This window comes from Uloborus diversus, chromosome 1, assembly GCF_026930045.1.
Source record: "Uloborus diversus isolate 005 chromosome 1, Udiv.v.3.1, whole genome shotgun sequence".
In the NCBI taxonomy this organism is placed as follows: domain Eukaryota; kingdom Metazoa; phylum Arthropoda; class Arachnida; order Araneae; family Uloboridae; genus Uloborus; species Uloborus diversus.
The window spans coordinates 38,810,044-38,833,455 of record NC_072731.1 but is presented as its reverse complement, the minus strand read 5'-3'; the positions used below and the strand labels follow the sequence as shown (position 1 = coordinate 38,833,455).

The following is a 23,412-nucleotide window of genomic DNA, read 5'->3' as shown; positions in this document are numbered from 1 at the left end:
CCAACTTGTCCTTTGATTCTTAGGACGTGCCCAACTTGCCGTTTTATTGGTAAAACAGCTCCCTGATTGCTGATTTGTTAATGAACTGGCACTCTTTTGATTTAAGATTCTTACTAGGAAAAGGAAGGGAGCCAGTGTCCTCTCCCTTAGTTTTCCTACAATGTCTTTCCTCTATGTGATAATAGCAAACATCCACCCCTCCCCCCTCTCCTCCCACTTGGATTGCTATTAGCTGACTATGAGAAAAGCATGCCTTCCACTATCAGGCACCACAAGGGATAAAAAGTAGCCTGGGAATTGTAGAGATTAAACAATGTTCTTCCAAGGGCCTTTCACTTTGGGCTGATCACTCACTACTGATAAGTCACTGCTGAATTCCCAGAATCACTTCCTTACTCCTTGCCTCAGAGTTTGCATCACCTCTTATTCAATGATGGGGGTCTGTTTACACTTATTCCAGGGAAGAATACTGGCTGCCACCCTTCCTCCTTACACAAGGGAAGTGTTTCTTTGTCCAACTGACATGCGTTTAAAGATAATTCTAACTCTTCTGTTCCAGCCAGATAAACGTAAAGTTAGCCCTGCATTTTATAATCTTTCATTCAATTTGAAGTTTTCAATAGTGCTTTTACATTTTGAATTAGAATTAAGCAGGTGCAGTGGAACGCCACAAATCCACCGACCTAAAATCTGCGTCATTTTTTTAAAAAAATTTTTCTTTCCGTGAGCTGTGAATTTATTTTTTATGGAATTTTTATATCAGTCTATAATAATCTAAATCGCAATTATTTGCTAAAACAGTTTTTTTACATAATTCGTGGATAATACATTCTGTTTTATAATTATGCATCATATGTACGCCGAGCATTTTTTGGTCTGAAAAATAGGTTTGTATTTTTGCTCAATATTCTTCATATTGTGTTCTACTAAAAAAATAATAAGAAATATCGAAATCGAAAGCAGATGACAAATGATTGTTGCAGAACTACAGCAAAATGCAAATATTTCACGTGACATGTGGCATCGAAAAAACGAAAAAATACAAAGAATTCAGCATGTAAAAGCCAAATGTGGATGGTTTTGGACATTTCAGTTGAAAACAAGTGACTTATTGAAAATAAACAACAAGTGCTTTCAAACTGGTGCTGTTTATTGGTTTTGGTTTCCTTATTGTAGTGGTTAGTCCAAGAGCAATTATTACTTTTGTAATTAAAAGTTTTTTATGTTACAGCTACTAACAGCTGAAAGAATTAGTCATCATAACTATTTTAAAATGATTAAAAACTATTGAATTATCCTAGGAAGTAATTCATGGATGTTCTGAAATTTTTATTGTTGCGATAATAAGACATTTGAAACCAGGAATAGCAGTATATATTCTATGACTATATCCACTAATGCTTTGAAGTGATAAATGCCTTTTAGTTTCGAAATAATGCCCTTTTCTCAAAAAAGTGCCCTTTTTTAAAAAATAGCACCATGCTCTTTTTTAATCCCTGGGAAAACTCTGCTTATTCAAGGTATACTTTAAATTATTCTAATTTAAAGCATTTTTAAGAGACAAACTAGCATTCAAGGAATGACATTTTAAAACATAAAATATCTAAAAAGCAATATAATAAAAATCTTAAATGGCCTTCCATCAGAGTACTTCCAGAAAAATTACATCACGGTAGCTGCTTAGTAAGCGTGTGCAGGAAGAAAGAAGAAACTTTGAAGATCCAGGGACCGAGTTAAGCATTTGCCAATGCACCAAATGCGATAAAATCGTAAAATCGGCGAAAAAAATTCAAATTTGGCGAATTTATTGGCGAACAGAAAATTTTCTAAAACATACACAGAGGAGAAAAAAATCTCCCTTTAGATGTCAATCTAGATAAAAATTAGGTCCATACACAAAATTTGGACCCCTAAAAATGGACCCTTCACAAAATTCCGACCCCTAAAAACAAACCTTTCACAAAACTCCCAGACTAGCAATCACTGAAAGTTGTTTTATCCTCGGACCACTCCGAGCAGATTGAGGTGCGTGCACGCGTGTTTGCATCGGATCGGAGCGTTACGTACATCGGATCGGAGCGTTACATCTCAATCGGATCGAAGGAAGGATGACGTTTGACTCTCGCCTCTTTGCGCCACTGTACTTGCGCCTATCGCTGATTGGCTACCGAGTAGAAAGTGTTGGCGGATGCCTTGTTGAATGGCGCGTTTGTTTCATTGTGTTCGATGTCTGAAACATCGGAGTAAGATAGGAATGCAGTCTTTACTTCGTTAAAAGCTTTTATTTCTACTCTCAAATTTATTCAAGAATGATAAATCACTTGAAGTTGTTTTTAGCCATTTTTTTTCCTTTGAAAAATTACATATGATTTGTAGAAAAACTACTTAATTTGCATTTTTTTTCTCACCAAGTTCCTAAAAACGGACAAAAATTCCTGGATATACCCCTGCCCACATCCTCAAAATATTGTCAAAAATTAAGTTATACTTAACTTTCTGATTAAATATTTCTGCAGACAAAAATACATTAAAATGAGTAAAAGTTAGTCTTTGACTAAGACTTTTGAAATTTGGCTAACACTTTAAAAATTTGGCTAATTTACTGGCAAACAATTAGAAATCCTTAGCGCGATCCCTGAGATCACTTTACATCAGACAAAAACCATAACATTTTTGTTTATAATCTGTCTCATTACTTGATGGTAATCGTATTTTGTTCAAAATGTTGCACAACAAAGAAAAAAATATTTACCCTGATTGAAAATCGTTGCCAAACAGCTGTGGGAAGGCGTTAAATCCAAATCCCAAACTTTGGAATGGATCACGAGTACGTAGACCACCTGAAAAACATGTTTTAATTATATTTCTTCATGGACATTTATAACACTAGAATTACGGCGGCCTTAGTGTACCTAAAAATACGGCGGGGATCATTTTGACCCCTGGAGAAGACATTTGCATAATTCTCCACATAATTTTATACATTTGTAAATATTAGTTTAAAATGAAGACATTTTATAATAAATGCAGTTCATTTAAAGGATGAGGGGATTTTAAGGATGGATAATGAAGTAGTTTGAAAAAGTTTAAAATACCTCAAAATAAGCAGCGCTGTTTCAGTTGCATTTCAGAAACAAGTGGCTAATGCCACTTTTTATGTATTAAAACATTATGAATGCTTCAAATCTGTGTAATGATATGTTAAAAGAGACATTTTAAAATTTCTGCTGTGTTTCACCATCAGTAAATGTGTTAGCTTTTCGTTTTTGTTCAAAAGTGTCGAAATGTCATCTGACCACATTTTAGTTACAACCATTTAGTTTGGGTTTTAAATAAAATTCAATTTTCTCGAAAAAATTTATATTATGGCACAGCACAATGGTTTAGGAAAAATTAAGGAAGGATTAAGTTTCTCCTGGAAAGTACAGAGAAGCAGTTAGCAGACACCTCCCGTAATTCTAGTGTTAGAAAACTGGTATTGTTGAAAAAGCTGAAGCCGAATTTCAATTACTGGAAGCGACCTGAACCAGACTTCCTTTAGTAAAATTGATATTCTGGATAAAAGAGAACACTTAAAAATGGCTGTCACTAGCAGTGATGTTCCCATCTATTTTTCTGAGGGTATACTCCCAGTAATTCATTACGCACAATATATGTATGTGATCATATACGTAATATGCCATTAAATGAAAATTTTTGAAGCTTTATTGTATACGCTATATGTCTAAAAAATGTTTGACAGTATATAGCGTATATGGAGTATACCTAGGCTTGCCAGACGTTCTGGTTTGACAGGGACCGTCCCGGTTTTCAGACAAAATCCCGCCATTCCAGCTGGTTTACTTCACGTCCCGGAAAAATATAAATTTGATTACAAATGATCAAAAAGGTTTAAATATAATTAAGTGTGAAGGATTATTTAGGATAATTACTTTATCATTTTTAACATTGACTTATAAAATAAAAACCGAATTAGTTTGCGTCAGGGTTGGCAAGGTTCTGGACACTACAGTAAAAACCACGGTAAATACCATGGTTTTTTACTGTTCTGTCCAAAACCCTTGTGTCCAAACTAAATTTTTATAGAAACTGTATTTTGTGAGAAAATATCATAAACAGAATAAAATGTGTCAAAGTTATGTTTTACATTGAATATTTATTCAATGGTGAACATTCCAGAAAAATATATGTTAACTTATTTATAGAGCTGATTCTAATCTAGTTACATAGAAGTTGAATTCTTCATTAAAAATTTCAATAAGTTTTTTTTTTTTTTTTTTTGTGCATAATAGTAACCAAATTTTTTGACATTTATACATGTGTGAAAATGAAAGTGTTCAAAATATAGTACAATAATTATCTTAAATGCAATCAATGCCAATTTTTAAATTGAAGGAAAAAAATAAATATTTGTGAGTCTTTTAGTTTTGTGAAGATTTTCTTCTTTTGACTATGGTGCCATTTCATGATCTAAAACTAAATTACCACCTAACTACTTTAGGAAAATGCCAATTATTAGTTTCTAAAAAGTGTCAAACTACTATAGTTTTTGTTCATTGTAGTTATTGAATGTATTGTATTAAAAATATAAATTAAAAAAAGAAATTGCACAAGTTTTAAACTATAAGTGCACCTATTTAATCATCAATAGTTCTTTAAACTATAATTAAAAAACAAATTTTCGTTAAAATAACATGTAAAACTTATATGCAAAAACCATCTAAAAATTAAGCTTGTTTTTTTTTTTTTTTTTTTTTTTTTTTTTTTTTTTTTTTTTTTGTGCTGCACCTAAATATTGCATATTTAATAACATTCCTTTGAGTTATGAATGGAACTGAAATTAGTTTTCTTCGTAGTGTTGTGAATTTTCTTTCATAACTCTACTAATTGTTACATAATGAAGTTTTCATGTTACAGAGTTATTTGCATTTTTTTTTCTTTTTTTTTTTTTTTTTGAGTAAAATATTTTTTGAATGAACATTTCAGAGAAAAATATTATCAAATATTCATTAATTACAGTTTAATTATATTTATATTTCTGCATTACAAATATTGCAGTAAATAGGAATTGATTAGATTACACTCCTTTAGTGTTAGCATACTTTTGGACAGTTTAGAACGGTAAAAACCATCTGTCCTGTCCTAAACCAGTTTTGGACAGTCCAAAACCCAACCCTGGTTTGTGTAGATTTTTACAACAAGATTTAAACCAAAAAAGACTATCGAAAAAAGTCCTATAAAATGAAAAGGATATCTAAATAGTGGAACATTTCTTTTTCCCTCATTCAAAGTGTTTTTCCTAACTAAAATGAAATGTAAATATTTACATCTATGAAGTGAAACGTTCAAATTTTCTGCTTATGTCATTTTTTTTTACCTCTGTTTTATGTTCATATTTAGTAACCATTTATTCATAGCATTGAGAATAAACTGCCCTATACTTCAAAAATCAGCCCCTTTTTAATACTTGCAACGCTGGGAGGTGGGGGGCATTTCAGTGTCCCGTTTGAACATTTCAGAAATCTGGCAAGCCAAGTACACCCCAAAGTGTTTCCCTGGAACCCTTGGGTTCCACTGAAGTATAAGAAGGGTTTCACCATGAGTTAGCAGTTGCATAAATGTATTTCCCACTATTTTCAAGAAAAATGAAACATTGAACATCAAGGATATATAATGTTGCTCCAGATTGAAGCAATGTTTTGCATCGCCATAGCAGCATACTCAAGTAACTACTCATACTACCTGACTTGAGGAAAATTTTTGATACATTTTCAGAAATAGCTTTTTTTTAAAAAAATCTTGTTTTCTCTAGTCAAGACTATTTAGCAAGATTTATGAAGACATGGGTAGGCAGCACAAATTGTTCTTTTTCCATATGAAATATGTTGGTGGTACTAAAACAATAGTTTTTAAAAGAATGTATGAATTTCCAGATTAAATGAGAGTTTTTCAACTGGAGCAAAAGGTATCAATATTTTCAGCTGTTTTCAAGGTTTTACATTAGGAATGATAGATGATAAATACTTAGTCAATATTTTTGGTAAACTGAACGAAGTAGCTATTTTCACTCAAAGGGAAACAGTAACCATATTTGTTGTGAGAGGCAAAATAACAGTGTTAAAAAGAAAGTTAATTTTTGTGTTCCCTGCCTAAAAAGGACAACGTAGAATATTTTGCTCTCTTAAAGGGAATTTCTGCCAGAAACAATCTCTAGGAGGAAACGCAGGGTAACTATCTCGTGACATTAAAAGCCCTTACCGTTCATTTTGGAAACCTATGACTGTCCATGTACGAGCATTAATCATGATTGCACTTCAGAGTTCATTTGCTGGAAACCGATTTTCTGATTCAGTTTCACACAATACGTTTTGGTTTGGTGTTGAAATGAAATACCCCTTATCGGGTCACAAAGCTGTATCCTAAAACTTCATCCTTTCGTAACAACTTATCAATGCAAAAAAAAAAAAACTTTCCAACCTATGCATATCCAAAAAGCATTTAGTTCTTGGATGCTGCTCCTGCTTGTACATACTCGAACTTCTGACATAAAGCAAAAATTTATAGTTTTTATCAGTTTTACAGCTAATTAATTGGAGCCGAGGTAGCCCAATCAGTAAGGCACTGAGTTCGTAACTAAAGAGTCACGTACTTGATACCAACAACGGTCAAAAATTCACTATTTGCGTTAATTTGACTGGTGCACGTTCAATCAGCTGTGGTTGAAGTCTTCCAAGGTTCCATCCTAAATCAATACCTCTGGGGAGAGTGGGCTGGGGTTGTTTATCCCCTATTCAGGATTAGATGCTTAGCTTCTGCTCTTTAGGGAATCTTAAAAACTGGTAGCAAAACCTCTATGGTTTGTACGGAGGACCAGTGGCAGACTCATAGGTTTGGGGGCCGGTAAATGCATATTTGGAGCTCCTTTCTCTATCACAGAATTGTATGAAACATTTATCATGTGCATTTTTGTATTCCCTTCAAATCCCTTATGGTCATGGGGCGCCTTTTTCTTTGCGACATGATAAATCCGCCATTGTAGAGGACCCTGGCGTGTGCAGTGAAGTATGATGTGGGCATAACGAAACTTTCCTTTCTATATTTCATATGAGCAATCGATTCTTTCGTATTTTGGTATTCACCAAAATTTTTTTTATGGTGACATTTAAACTTGACGATTTATTTTAGCTAGGTTGGAGCAATTTGCTGCCTTAGTGAAATTTCAAATTCATGTATCATTGCAATCAAGATTTAAAGATGGCAATAGTTCTAATCATGCAAATTGTATAGGCACTTAATTATTAAAGAGAATATGTAAGTCATAGCAGAAGACAAAAGCATTCAGAGTCCTCTTCTTGGGCAATAAGGGCAAAACCCAAAGGCGAATAAACAAATATTTCAGTTGAGGTGCACTTGTATTTCAGTTTTTGTTTAAACTCCTGTATTATTTTCTGAGATATAAGAAGTCCTAATGCTTGAGGAGTAAACCATCCTGCTGTGTCATCCCTTCGAAATAATTGGTGGCAAAAATTTATCTGCACCTTTCTCATTGAGGTGCATATGTGTACCAATTTTTATGTGAATCCTTGTGTTATTGTTCAACAGACAGCAGTCATGCCGAAAGTGGAAATCTTTCGATTGGGTCAACCTCTTAAGAGATAAGCGCCAAAATTAATCAACACCACTCACAAAGAGATGCACATATACACCAAGTTCCTTTCGATTCCATGCATTGCGTTTTGAGTTAGATCACCCTCAAGAAATCGATCAAATAAATGCGAAACAGAAACAGACGGACAGATAGTTTCCAAAAATGATTTATAGATTCAGCGCACCCTTTAACATGTAAACCTATCAAAATGCAAAAATTCTCATGTAATCAATAGTTTCTTTTATGGGTCATTCTCCAGAAAACGTAACTTTTGAATGCAAATATTTTTCAATTTCAAAACCTTTTTTTTTTTTTTTTTTTTCATTCTTACATGAAATTAGTACCTACTAGAAATAACCATAAACAATAGCTCAGCTAAGTTCCAATTATTTTACTCATAAATGAAAAAATAAAAAATGCCTTGTTCACGAAAATAAATAGAAAAAAACTTTTAATATTTAAAAATCGAGGTCAATTTAGTTTCAAAGTAGTAATTTTGTTAATTGTGCAAACAATGAGCTATTTTAATGATTAGTGGGAATATAATATTAAGCCCTCTTAATTAAAGTACCGCTTAATTAGTAGTTTCAAATGTATGTTAAAAAATAGCATTTAGTAAATTTTAGGATAAACTGTCAATTTAATTTTGGTAGAATTCCTATTATTGATGTATTTCCCCTCCATCAGTTATTTTCACCTCAGAAATAATGACATTAATAAGGCCTGTCACAGAGGTGAGATCCACGGAGGCAAGGATTTTTTCCTTAATATAGGCAAAGAGGTACATTTTTCATGGAAAACTTTTTTTTTCTTCGTTACTACAATCTGCACATGTTAAGCATATGAAAACATGTTCACTTCTTTTTTTACATTAATTTACATCCCTGAAATTCAAGTTCAGGGAGGTGAGAAGTCAGAATAACCACACTAAGTTTTCAGAGCAAAATCTTTTTGTTTTTTGATAAAAATCTCATAACTTCAACTATGGCTGAAAATAAACAAGGGGGCTCCCTTGTATCATGGAAAATAAAATTTGATGTCATTACTGCCACATGTTAATGAGGAATGGTCTTTTGTGTTTAGGTAATGGAGGTGAGAATTTATTGGGTGACATGATTCCTTATCCTACTAAAACGAATTAAAAAATAATATTAAACAATTAAATATACTTAAACAATTAGTATTTTAGACACTTTTGAAATAAATAAATAAACATATACTTTTAGTAAAACAAGTTATTAAGCAACATAAACAGTCACACAAGGTGTGTGACATGCCACGGAGGTGGGAATTCACATGCTGTGAACCAAAAATATACTAAAATAAAAATTATTATTAAAAAATTGTTGGTAGGTTTAAATAGATATATTTTTGATGAAATTAAAAAGCATTGTTAAATGAATTGTTCCTTAAAGTTTTTTCTGTAAAAGGCATGTGACAGAAAAGTTATACTTTTTGAAGAATGACCTTTATGCAGAAGAATGCAATCGAATTATGATCAATTTTCCTCTCTATCATTTGACTCCAAGATCGTTAACCATGGGTGGATCCAGGGAGAGGGCTATGGCCCACACCGAGAAAATTTCAAGAATTATAAAATCTCCTTTTTTTGAGCAAAAATGCAAAACATTTCCCTTATGATACATACAAAGTCTAACAAAAAGGAAAGGGGGGGGGGCATGGTTAATCTGAAAATGTTTCAAAAATAATTAAAAACCTTTTTTAGAGCTAAATGTAAAAAAAATCCAAATTATGCCTCGATGTCTAACAAGAATATAAAACCACATTGAGGGAGTTAAGTATAATATTTAAACCCTCTTTCCTAGTTTAAATTGAAGATAAACTTCAATGTAATTCATGTCAAGTCTAACAAGAATGGAAACAAAGCCAGAGGAAAAGCATGGCTACCCCATGAAAATTTCAAAAATATACAAATACAAAAGTGACAACCAGCAACAGGCTCTGGGCCCAGCTAGACTGGTCCTAGTCAATTTACAATCCCAAGTGAAGATCAATGGCCCTCTTAGAACTATCTACTCCCTTGCTCATTACCACCTCTTCCGGTAAACTGTTCCAAGGTTCCACTACCCTGTTAAAATAATAATTTTTCCTAACATCCATGTTAGCCTGAGATTTAAATAGCTTAAAACAATGACCCCTTGTCCTGTTTTCAGTGCTAAACTTCAGCTCCGTAACATCTTTCATTTTAATAAATTTAAACAACTGAATTATGTCGCCTCGGTCTCTTTTTTGCTCAAGACTGTACATTTTTAGCCTTCTAAGCCTGGAATCATAGTCTAAGTGAGAAAGTCCATTTATTAGCCTTGTAGCTCGCCTTTGAACCCTTTCCAATACATTAATGTCTTTTTTAAGATAAGGAGACCAAAACTGAACAGCATACTCCAAATGAGGTCTTACCAAACTTCTATATAAGGGCAGAAGAACTTCTTTAGATTTGTCTGAAATAGATCTATTGATAAACCCAAGCATCTTATTGGCCTTGTTACTAGCAATGCTGCATTGTTGGCTAAACTTTAAATCCTGACTTATTAAGACCCCAGATCAGTAACTTTGTCTGCCTGACTAATGACTGAACCTTGCAAATAATAACTTGTAGACTTATTTCCATGCCTTAATGTAGCACTTGACATTTCCCAACATCAACAGTCATACCCCATTTATCAGCCCACTCCGTAATATGATCTAGATCCTCTTGCAGCTGTTTTGCTTGTTCATTTTCTACAGTCCCCATAACTTTGACATCATCAGCAAAACAATTCATGTTCCCAGAAATATTTTTGTGAATATCGTTCATAAAAACAATGAACAAAACAGGCCCTAACACTGATCCTTGAGGAACCCCACTTAAAACCTCACTCCAATTAGAATAATTTCCCCTTACAACTACCCTTAGTTTCCTTCCGGTCAGCCAGTTTTTTACCCAAATGAAAGTTTTCCCTCCTATTCCTATATCAGCTAATTTGCTAAATAGAGCAACATGAGGTACCTTATCGAAAGCTTTTTGAAAATCAATGTAAACAACATCTACAGGCTTCTTATTTTCCAAAGCCATGGTAACTTTGTCATAGAAATGTAATAAATTAGTTGCACAAGATTTTTACCTTTCCTGAAATTGTACTGAAAACTAGTCAATAGATTATTAGTCTCTAGAAAATTTACTATCTTAATTTTTATCAATGTTTTAAAAATTTTGCAAACCACCGAAGTTAGACTCACAGGTCTATAATTTCCCGCACTCCCTTTAGACCCTTTCTTGAAGAGCGGTGTAATGTTAGCCAGCTTCCAGTCCTCTGGCACAGCCCCTGAGTTATAAGAAGCATTAAAAATATTTACGATTACATCTGCTAATTCCTCCGCACATTCAACTAAATTTTTTGGATAAATTTTATCAGGTCCTGGAGCCTTAGTCTCCTTAATTTTTTCAAATGAAGTAAAATGTCATCCCTGGAAAATACAGAGTCCTCAAGCTGTACTATAGCTTGTGTCTTGTTGGTGTCAACTGTTGAGATACAGTTATCGTTAAAAACACTCGAAAAAGTTATTAAGAACATTAGCAAAATCACTATCGTCCTGAATTAAAATTCCGTGCTCATCAACCAGTGGCTCAATATGACTGTTTCAAACTTTCCCTGAATTAGCGTATGCAAAAAACCTCTTGGGATTCCTGTTTATGTTATCTGCCAGTCTTTGCTCCAACTCTCTTTTCTGAATCCGTACCAAAAACTTAAATTTACGCCTTGCCTTACAATATTGGAGCCTATCTGCACTGTGACCAGTTTCTCTAAACCTATGAAAAGCAGCTTGCTTGTAATTTAGAGCATCTTGAGTTTCCCTGGAGAACCACATCGGCCAAATTTTAGGGTTGACACCCTTTCTCCTAAAAGAAACATAATCCCCAACCGTTTTCGCTAGCTTTTCCTTAAACTCTGCCCACTGAAGATTCACATCGCTATTGTCCAATCCAGAAGAAAAAACTGCTTTCAAACACTGCCTAAGTGCCACAAAATCAGTATTTCTGAAATTGGGCACAAACCTAAGCCTTGGGCTATAATTTGATGTATGAAGTTTATATCAAATATTTGAGTTCATTTAGCATAATGGGCTGGTTTTGTTAGACGTCTTTTCGCATGGGGGAAAGAAAAGGGATATGTGTTAGTAAGTGTCCGATAAAAAGTTGTACATTTAATGATAACGCATTAAGTTAAAGTTAGATTTAAGTTTTAACCTGGCTTTATTACAGTGCTATGTAATTATTCTTCATTCCCTTTTTAATGTGGGACGCTCCAAACCACTTCTCTTCCTCTTGTGAATATTATCAAAGATCGTCTACAAACCATGTTTTAAAAAATAACTTGTAAAAGTGTCAAGGGGAGGGTCATCCACCTCTCCTTTCCACCAACATCATTCAAGATCGGCCTAAATTTTGTTTTAACGCTTGAGTTTCAAAATGTTTCCGGGGGAGAACTCCTCCCTCCCTAACATCATTGAAAGTCTTCAAGAATTATGTTTCTGGAGCTTCATTTTCGAAGAATTGCTGAAAGTTACTCATAAATCATGGATTGCCTACATTTGCAATTTAAAAAGTTCAATTTTGAAAAAAATTTGCGAGTGGACCTCAGACTCTCTTCAACCCTTAACCTTACCAAAGATAGTCTAGAATGAGATTTTAAGTCTATAAATTAGTAAAATTTCCTTTGATGGGCCTTTAATCTCTCCTCCCTTTAACATCATCAAAAATTGTCTAAAACAGCCTTTTTAGAGCTACAATTTCAGGGTGGAGTGCTCCAAACCTCTTCTACCCTACCATTACCAAAGATACAGTAGAACCTGCCACATCCGGATCAATGTGGCGACAGACCGATCCGGATGTCAAAAAATCCGGATATCAAGACCGCATTTAAAAATAGCTGTATTATAGTGTTTTCAAGCTGTATTTCTGTTCTTATAAACAAAATTTAAAGTTTTAAACGTTTATAAACTTAGTAGTATGTACATACAATATGCACCATAGAAAAACAAAAGGTTACACAATTTATTTACAAAAAGTCACACATCACACTTATAGTATTCGTACAGTCCGCGAACCGTCCGGATATGGGGAGGTCCGGATGTGACAGGTTCGGATGTGGCAGGTTTTACTGTAATTAGAATGTGTTTTTAAGACTGCAAATTAGAAAAATTTCTTGGTGTGGGCCCACAAATCTCTTCTCCGTATAACATCATCAAAGATAGTCTAAAATTGTTCAAAAACTAGACAGGGGAGCGCCACCGAAACTTTTTTTCCCTAACATTACCAAAGGTTGTGTAAAATGGGTTTTTAAGACTACAAATTCGAACATTTTCCAGGAGAGAAACTCCTGGGACCCCTTCACTTCAGTATTAATATTATACTTACAGTTGGTTCATATCGGCTTCCTCTTAAATCAGAAGTCCTATACAGTCGCCTCAAACACAGTACTGATTACAGGAATACCACTTGGGGGCGACGATATATGCACACATTTGTTAAGAAAAGAGGAAAATTATTGGGAAGATTACAGCCTTTACATTAAACTTGCGTCACCAAGTAAAAATTCCTTAAAAAATGCTCTACTTAGAGGTGGCTATATTGATATTTGTAAAATTCAAAAAAATTTCCAAAGTATCGTATTTTTCCAAATGGCCCTCTTCGAGAATTCCGTCTGGCCCCTCCGAGAATTTCGTTCATGACTCAAAGACAAAATGTTACCGCCCCTGTCGGTAACATTTTGTCTTTGAGTCATGAATGAAAATGGGGTTCCTTGAAGTAAAAGCAAATTACTAAGGGTTTCGTGGCCTAAAATTTTGGGAACCGCTGCCCTATGGGAACACCACTGGTCACTAGACGGAAGAAATTTTAAGTATGCATTTAAACAGGTACACAACTGCAAAATAACTACAAAAATTGATGTTTTTATATGTATTAGTATATTTATGAACAATATTTTTTTCCAAAATATTGTTCATAAATTCGGAAATTATGTAAATGTAATAAGTTATATAATAAACTTTAACCTTTATTGTGCTACTTAAAATATCAGCTAACTCAATTTTTTGTTCTTCAATTTGAAACATAAATAAGTTAAAAAATGATAGCTTAATATGAGAAAATTTTACTTTCAGGTTTGATCAATTTCTAATTTAATGGCATTTGAAAAACTAGAATTAGGTTACATGCAATATGACAGACAGCCTAGTTATCGCATCCTGAGACTGCAGTTTCATTCTTATTAGAACTCCTCAGTCAGGAGTAGTGGATAACCAAGCTGGAAGCACTTTATCTATTAGTTTGTTGGCACTCTCAGCTTCAATGAGATGGCCCCTGCCTCCAGCTCGGTTCTTCACTATTTCTGTCTCAAAAGTTATAATAAGAACGAAACTGCAGTCTCAAGATGTGATAACCGGGCTGTCTGTCATATTGCATGTAGTTCTGCCTTAGCCTTTGCTTAGAGGTAGTAACTTAATATTGAATTTTCGTTATTCGAAATTTCAATATTAAAACTTCAAACAGCAACAACCCTATGATTGGATCACTTTTGCTTGGGCAAACTTATACCATCGGTTTTGTAATACAGTGTGCTCTCTGTTTAACAACGCACTATTTAACGACTTTCTTCACTTATAGATGGCTTTTCACGGTCCCAGATGGTCCACTGTAGTTTTAAAAGCATTCTATTTAAGGACGATTTTTTGTGGTCCCTTGAAAGTCGTTAAACAGAGAGCCAACTGTATTTTTACCTACATTTTTTAATACAATTTATGTGGAAACTATATGAGGGTAACTTACTCATTTTTGAGCACCTTTTAGCTCCTGACAATCCTGATTAGGGACCGAAAAAAGGTAGGCAACCTTACTTTACCATTTTATTTACAGATTTTACTCTTCATTTATGACAACAATTTTTGGAAATTTGATGAGGGTAATTTGCTCATTTTTGGCCACCTTTTAGCCCCTGGGAACCCTGATTAGCACACACCCAATAGGCAGGCAACCTTACTGAAGCGTTCTGTTCACAACTTTTACTGTTTATTTATGATAACAATTTCTGGAAACTTAATGAGGGTAAATTACTCATTTTTGGGCACCTTTCAAACCCTGGCAACCTTGATTAGTTCATGTGAAAGAGGTAGAAATTCTTACTTTTGCATTTTATTTACAACTTTTTCTCTTCATCGATGGTAACAATTTTTGAAAACTCAATTAGGGTAGGTCAAGCCTAGTGGGATTTTAGACTATCAGAGCATGTTGCTGGTCGTCACTTTTGAACTTGTACTACAAATACACCTCTTTTAAAATGGTGAAAATACAAAAGGGAAAATTTCTGGCAAAAACTTAAGTATTCAATTCGCACACATACCACTAGTCCCATTTTGATTTCTTCTGTTATCAGTATGAGAAGAGAAAAAATCAGCAAATGGGTCACCACCAAAGAATTCTCTGAAAACATCTTCAGGATTACGGAATGAAAATTCAAAAAATGGAGAGAAGTCATCAAACATGGAATCTGCTCCTCGTCCATGATAATGCCGCCTCATTCTCTTAGCACCTCCATCCAAACCTTCTTTACCATATTGGTCATATATTTTACGTTTCTTCTCTGTAAAAAAAATAAAACTTGAACAATATCTAAATAAATAAAAACATTAATAAAGAACATTTATAAAAGGAAACATTATTAAGACAAAATATAGACCATACATTAAAAAATGCAAAGTACTCTTAATTGCATTAAATAGCTTTAAAATATAATTTAATTTTTGTAGAAAGCATGAAAAAAAAATGCAAGAGTATTCATCCTTCCAGCTCAATCTAACAAGTCAAATTTATACTTGAAAATGATTTAAAAAAAAGGGGGGGGGAGCCATCCTTGAGAAGCTTTTATTACAATTAAAATTACTAAACCATTTAAACTAATGAGTGTAAAAAGATAAACATTACTAAACACAATTGACAAATTAAACATTTGTACAGAGATCTATTTATTGCAAATTCAAGTTACTTTTATGTATTTATTTACTACGAAATAAAAAATTAAGAAAGATTAGCTTTCCAAATTCAAGTAAAATAGGTTTAGTTTATTTGGGACACTAAATTTTTCCCGTTAAGTCAGAAAAAAAGAAATGGAGAGATAAAGTTCACTGACAAACACAACATTTCTTTTTTTCTAATAGGGCTACTGGTACTGGAGGCTTGTAGCCTTATGCTGACCTAGTGCAATCCCTTAATATGACATCCAGACTGTCATTTAACACCACTAAATCGCGGAAGTCGATGGCACAAAGAGAGTTTTGCAGCCCAGTTTTCCACCAGATGGAGCACCTGGGTTCTTCATGCCAAACTACACCACATCATATTTAAACCCTTGATCACTTAACAATGCTCATGAATAAACTTATTAAACAGAACTTTTACGCTTCATTTTTAGTTGTACAGATTTAACTTGGTAAACACTATTAAGTTCGTTACATTCTAATAGAACTTCATCTTTAAAAACAACTAATCATGAATGTTTCATGCAAGGAAAACTTAATACACTTTCACAATTATAGTTGCGTTAAGTTCGTTAGGTTCTAACACAACTTCATCTTTAAAAACAACTAATCATGAACGTTTCATGTAAGGAAAACTTAATACACTTTCACAATTATAGTTCTTTACTGACAAGGATTGGTATGTAAATCTGGAATGCATAAAGCTTTGATAGAGCATAAACTTACACATCATTCCCATTTATTGCAGTTTGTTCTAACCAGGAAACCATACGATAGAGTGATAATAACTACATTTGGCCTACAAGCCCAAGGTTGGGCACCACTGCTTCAAAATGTTATACAGTCAAACCTGTTTATCTCAAACCTGCCTATTTATTCGTCAAAGTCTTTCTATTTTATTGCCCATATAGCACACATTCAATGCTTTTTCCTATGTTTATTTCAAAAAAATTTTACGAAAGCCCCTATATCTGGAATTCTGACGACCACTTTTTTTTTTTAATTAGATCTCTAGAAGCCTTAATCAATAGTATAACATGTAGACAAAATGTATTTGTTTTATATAAGCAGCATCAACTTCAAGTCTTGCGAGATATGTAGCGCAGGGAAAAGTATATGTAATACAAGGAGCAAGTTTTCTAGGAATTTCATCCAGGCAGAAAATGGGGATAAGAGAGGAGATGCATTGTTGAACTGAGTTTTACTTTCAAGTCATTGAGAAGTTTTTTTGTTGTGGTCTCTGGATATTTCCTGGGTGGTTCTCTTCTAACCTTTAAATTATTTTGCTAAAGGATAAAATAAAAATCTCAATATTTTTTAACAACTATTGAAATATTTTTTTTCCCGTAAAGGTATGAATAAACATGCTATCAATATAATCATTAAAATTAGTATAACTTGTAATCACATGTCATACTGTAAAATTTTCAACAATATCAATGCAAAAGAACTTGTTAAATCATTGACTTTGCTTAAGTTGTCCAGTTTTATAATATTTACTAAAACCCCTGTTTCTTGAAACCTCCATAACTCAAATTTTTCTTTTATTCCATGAAATTTGAGAGAGAAAGGTTGGACTGTAATAAAGTTTTATGGGAGTAACAGATAATTGCAAGAACTTTATATACTTTTGCCTTCATTTTGACAGCTAAAATAGTTGCTATCTCTTCAAAATAGAAAGAATTTGTCCCTTTTCTAAGTTACCAAATGTCACCAATGTAACACCTTTTCCTTTGATATTCTTTTTTCGTTTTTAATGTCAATGGACAAGGACATAATATCAATATTGTTTATAGCTCAATATAAACTCCCTTTATGTGACACATGAGCAAATACAAGAGAAATATCTTTTTTAATGTTTTAGTATTTTATAACAAATCAATTCTTGCAACAATGTAACACTGGTAACAGATATGACTAACACAAATGTTAAAAGAGTAAATAATTACTTTGGAAATTAAAAGTCTTTATTAAGTATACAGAAAGACTGTATAGTTACATGCTTTCCCGAGGGATTCTCAACTGGTAAGTCACCGCGTGACAGGTACAGGGGACGCTTGGTGGTGATATATAGTCACATGAAATTCCAATTTATTTAATTGCAATTTAGACAAGAGTTTGAAGTCGAAACTTTCATCTTTTTATTTTTAGTGCAAGTAGACCCAAAATCGGCGAATTTCATCCTTTTCGGAGCAGAACATAGCAGGATTTTAAAATTGGAACAGTTTGGTACAATTGGAGCAGATTTTCCAACCCTGTTGTATACCAACATTTAAAAAAAAAAAAGAAAAAGCAAGAAAAAAAAAGAAAAATTTTCCGTTAATTCCCAATATTTCTTGTCATGTTTTTAGAAGAAAAAATTCTTTGAAAAGCAATTTTTGGCAAGTTAGTTCCAAAACAGCCTTATTACATTGTTACTGGATAACTGCCTATACAACAAAACTCTTCGGTCTGTCTGTAATACAGGTTTACCTAGGTGCATGCAGATTTTTTTTTTTTTTTTGGGGGGGGGGGGGACTTAAACTGATGGAAACTGTGGTTGGAGCCAACCTGACAGTTACTAATACCTAACAGTTCACTTTTCTGTTTTCATTACAATATTTTTTCACTTAGCACAGGTTGCACACAATTATGTGGTATATATCTACATCTAGAGATATAGTTAGGGATTTTATCACGGCGGGAAAATAATCCTTGACATTTTTAGCAGAGTAAAATTAATTTTGCAGGAGTGAAAGATACAAAAAAGTGATCAATTCCATTAACAAAGTAACATGAAAATGATAGGGAAAGAACAGATGTGTACTACTTAAATTCTTAATGTTTAGAATGAATGGCATCTTCTATTTAAAACAAAAGTAAGTCCATTATCCTCACTGTTAAATTTTCATTTTACCCATATGATGACCAGGTTATGAAAGACTAGTCCTATTGTCAGGGGCGGCATTTCAGCATTTCGTTTGGGGGGTCGAGTTTCTTGAACATGAATTTCCTCAGAACTGTATAAAATACATATTGGTTAACAAGAACTGATAATTAAATGGTTTTAATGTTAAGAATAATTAGGTTTGTAAAGAACAATTAAAATTTTTTCGACCGAAGCTTTAAATTTATTTTGTTATAAGTTATCTCACAAAATATCTCGGTACTAGTTTTTATTTTCTAGTAAAGTTTTAATCTGTTATTTTTGGAGTCAGAAAGAACAGAAAATTTTGTAACTATAGTTAATCAATATCCAATGACTTAATTTATTGCCAGTATAGCTAAAGAGGAAGGTCTTGCTTTGCCTCATTGCGCTTCGAAGGCAATTCTTTAACCTCCTGAGACACGAAAGTCAAAATTGGTTGACGTTCAGTTCTCCTACAACTTTCTGGTTGTGTGCGTAGTTTTTTACACCGATGAAGAGGCTCTATTATTGTAGCCTTGAAATAGCTATATGCTGTATTTTCGTGTAAATTTGTGCTTTATTTACGTCGGTTTTTCAATTTAATCACGGAAGTCATCTTTCAAATGACTGACCTGATTGAAACAGTCAAAAAACCATGGAAGCAAGAAAGTTATGTCAAAAAAAGCACATTTCCTTTAGATTCCTCTCTTTAAAATAACCAAGAAAGCTTTTTAAATAGGCTAGTATTTATTTTGTGTCATTAAAAAGTATAGTCACAATTCACAAAACAATTCCTCTTCCCTCATGCTATTACTTATAAGTGTAATATTTTCTTTTTCGCTTTCTATAATCGACCTACATAATATTGAAGTTAAGACCAATAATAAATATATCTCATTAAATCCTGTCTCAATTTCTTGAGAAACTGAATTGATCAGTTTATTCAAAATATTGGTTTAATATTTTGACTAAAATTTCATCTGGGTTTTGTCACCTCTTCCACATTGGCATACATTAAAAACTGTTACGAAAAGTTCTGTCACAAAGTTCCACACCTGGTTCAAGTATGCATTAATGTGAAAATTACTAAGAGTTTCAATTGTCAATCCAAGAATTAAGATTAGCGATTTAAAATTTTTATGATAGAGTGTAGCATTTATCAAAAAAAAAAAAAAAAAAAAAAAAAAAAACGCTCCGCAGTATAAATAAAGTATACAAAAAATTAAGACAAAGGCACACATATTAAAATGACATCAAATTTTTTTATCAATGAAAAGGTCGCTTTCCAGTAATTCTTCCAGGGGGCTTTTATAACTCTTGAAGACCATCTTGTGTCACTCAGAGATTGTCAAGTAAAGAGCCTCAAGATACATTTGTTGATGTGAAAGTATTTTTTGATGTGAGATGTTTTTCAAAAATAGCATATCTTTACAAAAAGTTTCCATGAAAGCATATGATACACCGAGTTGCTAAAATGTGTTTCTAGTACATGGCATCAATAAATACTTACAAGCTGAACATTAAGTTATAATATGAGCATAAAAATTTATGTAAAATGACATGGAATTTACGCGTAAAAATTGCACAGTCTCTACACTGTACGGGTATCTCATACAAGATGCACCATCATAACATAGATTACTCAACTTTGAAATATTTAACCCATATGAAGAGATTACTTCTTTAGTTAAGGCAAACACTTATCCTCCATCAGTTTTTTCTGTTCTGAAAATTCAGGCAAATGATTTTCTAAGTTATCTAAATTGAATTTTACCATTTTATATTATTCTTAGTGAAAAATTTGGGGGTGCAACTGCCCCCTCTTGCACCCCCTATTTGCCGCCCCTGCCTATTGTATCCCAATGCTTGGTCTAAAGGCAACTAAAATGAGGCTGAGTGTAAGGGGTAGTTCTCAAAAGGTGGAAACGTTGCTTTTGAGCCATTTTTAAAATTTGACATTAATTTTGCTTTTATTGCATAGTACGTACACCTAGAGCATCATACACAAACATAACAAGACAGCAGGTATTTATAAAAATTAATAATTAGCAAATTTAATGATCAGTCTGTAGGTAACAGATTTTGGACATCATCATAATGAAAAGTTTCAGTTTTTGAACTTTTCCAATAAAAATTTTATCTATTTTTAAATTCTGCAATGAGAAATAGAGAATTCATTAAGTACATGAATGACTTTATATACTGGTCTTTAAATAATAAAATTTTGTTATGGTTTTGTAGAATCCGGAAAAAAAAAACCATCTATTTTGCCAGCACAGGTGATAAAGTCGCCAAAACCGACGCTGTTGGCAAAAAACGGAATTCCTCGCTGGTAACCCTTTGCTCATTGTACGCTGTAAGTTGTCGCCAATTGGGGTTTGCTTGGCGATTTTTGCCGTTGTTTTGTTTACTGTCGGTATGAGTAACGATCGAAACTTGTGTTTCTACTGTTATTTATGTAATGTTCAATGCATAACATATTAATTGTGTGAAATACCAATGGATTAAAGAAATTAACATTATAATAGCCTTTTTTTTTATTAAGGTTTCAAGACAGAAGATCATTTATAGTATTGTTTAAATGTGTTTAAATGGACAGAATTATCGCCATCTAGATCGTAACGTAATTTGGACATCTCACATATATGTTTAAGAAAAATGATTTTGCTTCAATCAGACGACCCCCGCAGCGGTTAGACTTGTAAAGGGGGAGGAGATGTGATGTATTAAACTTAGGACAGTGTAACTGTAACCGTGGTATTGTATAGTGTAACTGTGACTTTAACTGTAATTCAGAATGTAAATTGAACAGCCATGTAAAGCATTGCTAAAATGTGTTCTTTTAAAATATTTCTTTCTTCCTGTATGTAAAGTTAGTTATTCATATCCTACCATAGTAATTATTCTAAATGAATAGTTAAGTTGATGGAAATACCACAAATAGTGCAACTAATCACCCATGTTACTTGACAGTATATTCGTTCTTTAAAGTAAAGCCACATTTTTCAGTAAATTCATTTTTCTAAACCAAATATTTCAGCTGGCCACAAGGATCAGTTTTGCGAGCTTTATGCTGAGCACCACTTATTAGAATTCATCTATTTCTATGTTCTATTGCCTAACTAAAGTCTACATTTTCAAAACCTTTCAACATATTAAGATAAACTGATAAATTTTATAATGAATGTTTTACAAGCATTTGAAATGAACTCAGGTTCAATTGAATTGAGAGGGCGTGGCAAAATCAAGAATGTGCAAGTCCACTACTACAGAATAAAAAATATAAGAAGTGCCATAAATAACAGTAAATTCAAAATTAGTGACGCCGCAGTTGAAACATCACACAGCAAAAAAAGGCGAGGGGACGAAATTGGATTCCAAAATCTGATTTGTTTTTGGGATCGTTCAATTTATATGGAATATTACTGAATCACTCTTCATTTCTAGCGCTCTTTTAGCTATTGTTATTTTCTTACTTGTCAAGACATTTTTCCATGACTTTAAATAAATTTCTATGACTTTTAATGAAAATATTAATTTTCCATGACTTTTCCATGTCTGAAATGTTAATTTTTTTAAATGGCTTTCCATGACTCGTATAAACCCTGGGTACATGGAATATTTCCACTTTGTACTTTAGCAAAGGATTATAATTCTATCTTGAAGGATTTGACAAGTACAATATTGACCTACTCGCTACACAGGAAATGAGATAGATAGGTGAAGGAATAATCGAGAAAAGGAACAATGCAATTTACTACAGTTGTCAGAAAAAGACATTTTTGGAACAAGGTTTCTTCTGAATAAGAACGTTAAGTTAGTTATTGTCTTTGTTAAAAGAGCATTTAGACTGCAAATTACGATTAAAAGGAAGGGTTTTCAACGACAGTGTCATCCATGTGCACGTGCCTACTGAGCAGAAAGAATGGAAAGAGAAAGAGCTGTTTTATGAAGATCTTTGTGCACTCTACAGAAGCTGCCTGAGGTATGATGGTACAATCATTTTAGGTTATATGAATGCCAAAATAGGAAAAGAGGCTGAATTCAGGCCAACAATTGGTAAACAGTCTACATGAAATCTTTAATGATAACGGACAGCCCCTGATCTACATTGCTATTGAGAATGGTATGATCATATCTAGCACTCTTTTTGACCACAGAAACATTCACAAGGCTACTTGGCAACATCCAGATGTTGAGACGCAAAATCAAACTGATCATGTCCTCATTTATTCAAGACATGTATCGGACATCTACGATGTTAGAACCTATCAAGATGCAAGCTGTGATTCCGATAATTTCTTAGTTGTGGCTAAACTCAAGGCAAAAATGTCAAATGCGCACAAGTTAAAGGGAGAGAGATTGAAGTGATTAGATCGAGAGAAATTAAAAGAAGTCACCAGGAAAAACCTACAGTTCTATCTAAATGATACATTTTGTTTCAAAAGACTGGTTTGACCAGGGACTTGCACAGAAATTTTGGGGTCTGTCACAAATGACTTTTAGGGCCCCCCCCCCCTCTATATTGTTTACCCCCATATTTTACCCCTCATTTTAAAAATATTGGGCCCCCTTCAGGCTCGAACCCAGGCCAACAGGTCTCCCCCCCCCCCCCATGCACGCCCCTGGGTTTAACCAAGAATGTTCATTAGCATCTTAAGCAAAAATTGCTGCATATAGAAACATGCTATAAGGAGGCATTTAAGAAGATAAGTTGAGGATTTTAAAAAAGTAAGTAAAGAAGAAAAAAAGGTACATCAATCAATCAAAAAAGAACTTTTCATGAAAATCACTTCAAAAGTGTTGAACATCTGCAAGGTTTTAACGAAAGCAGAGTTTTTATTCC

The 23,412-nt window shown here is 33.4% G+C and overlaps 1 protein-coding gene across 3 annotated transcripts in view; it reads right to left on the bottom strand.

Annotated features, from left to right (window-relative positions):
- The window catches only part of LOC129229416 (dnaJ homolog subfamily B member 6-like), a 111,206-nt gene that overhangs the window by 11,280 nt on the left and 76,514 nt on the right, over positions 1 to 23,412 (bottom strand). For all 3 annotated transcript variants that reach the window (XM_054863737.1, XM_054863729.1, XM_054863721.1), the window contains exons 4-5: positions 15,046 to 15,285; positions 2,753 to 2,840 (exon numbers count right to left, since the gene is read on the bottom strand). In XM_054863737.1, coding sequence (XP_054719712.1) covers positions 2,753 to 2,840; positions 15,046 to 15,285 — 328 coding nt within the window. The remainder of the gene's footprint in view (positions 1 to 2,752; positions 2,841 to 15,045; positions 15,286 to 23,412) is intronic.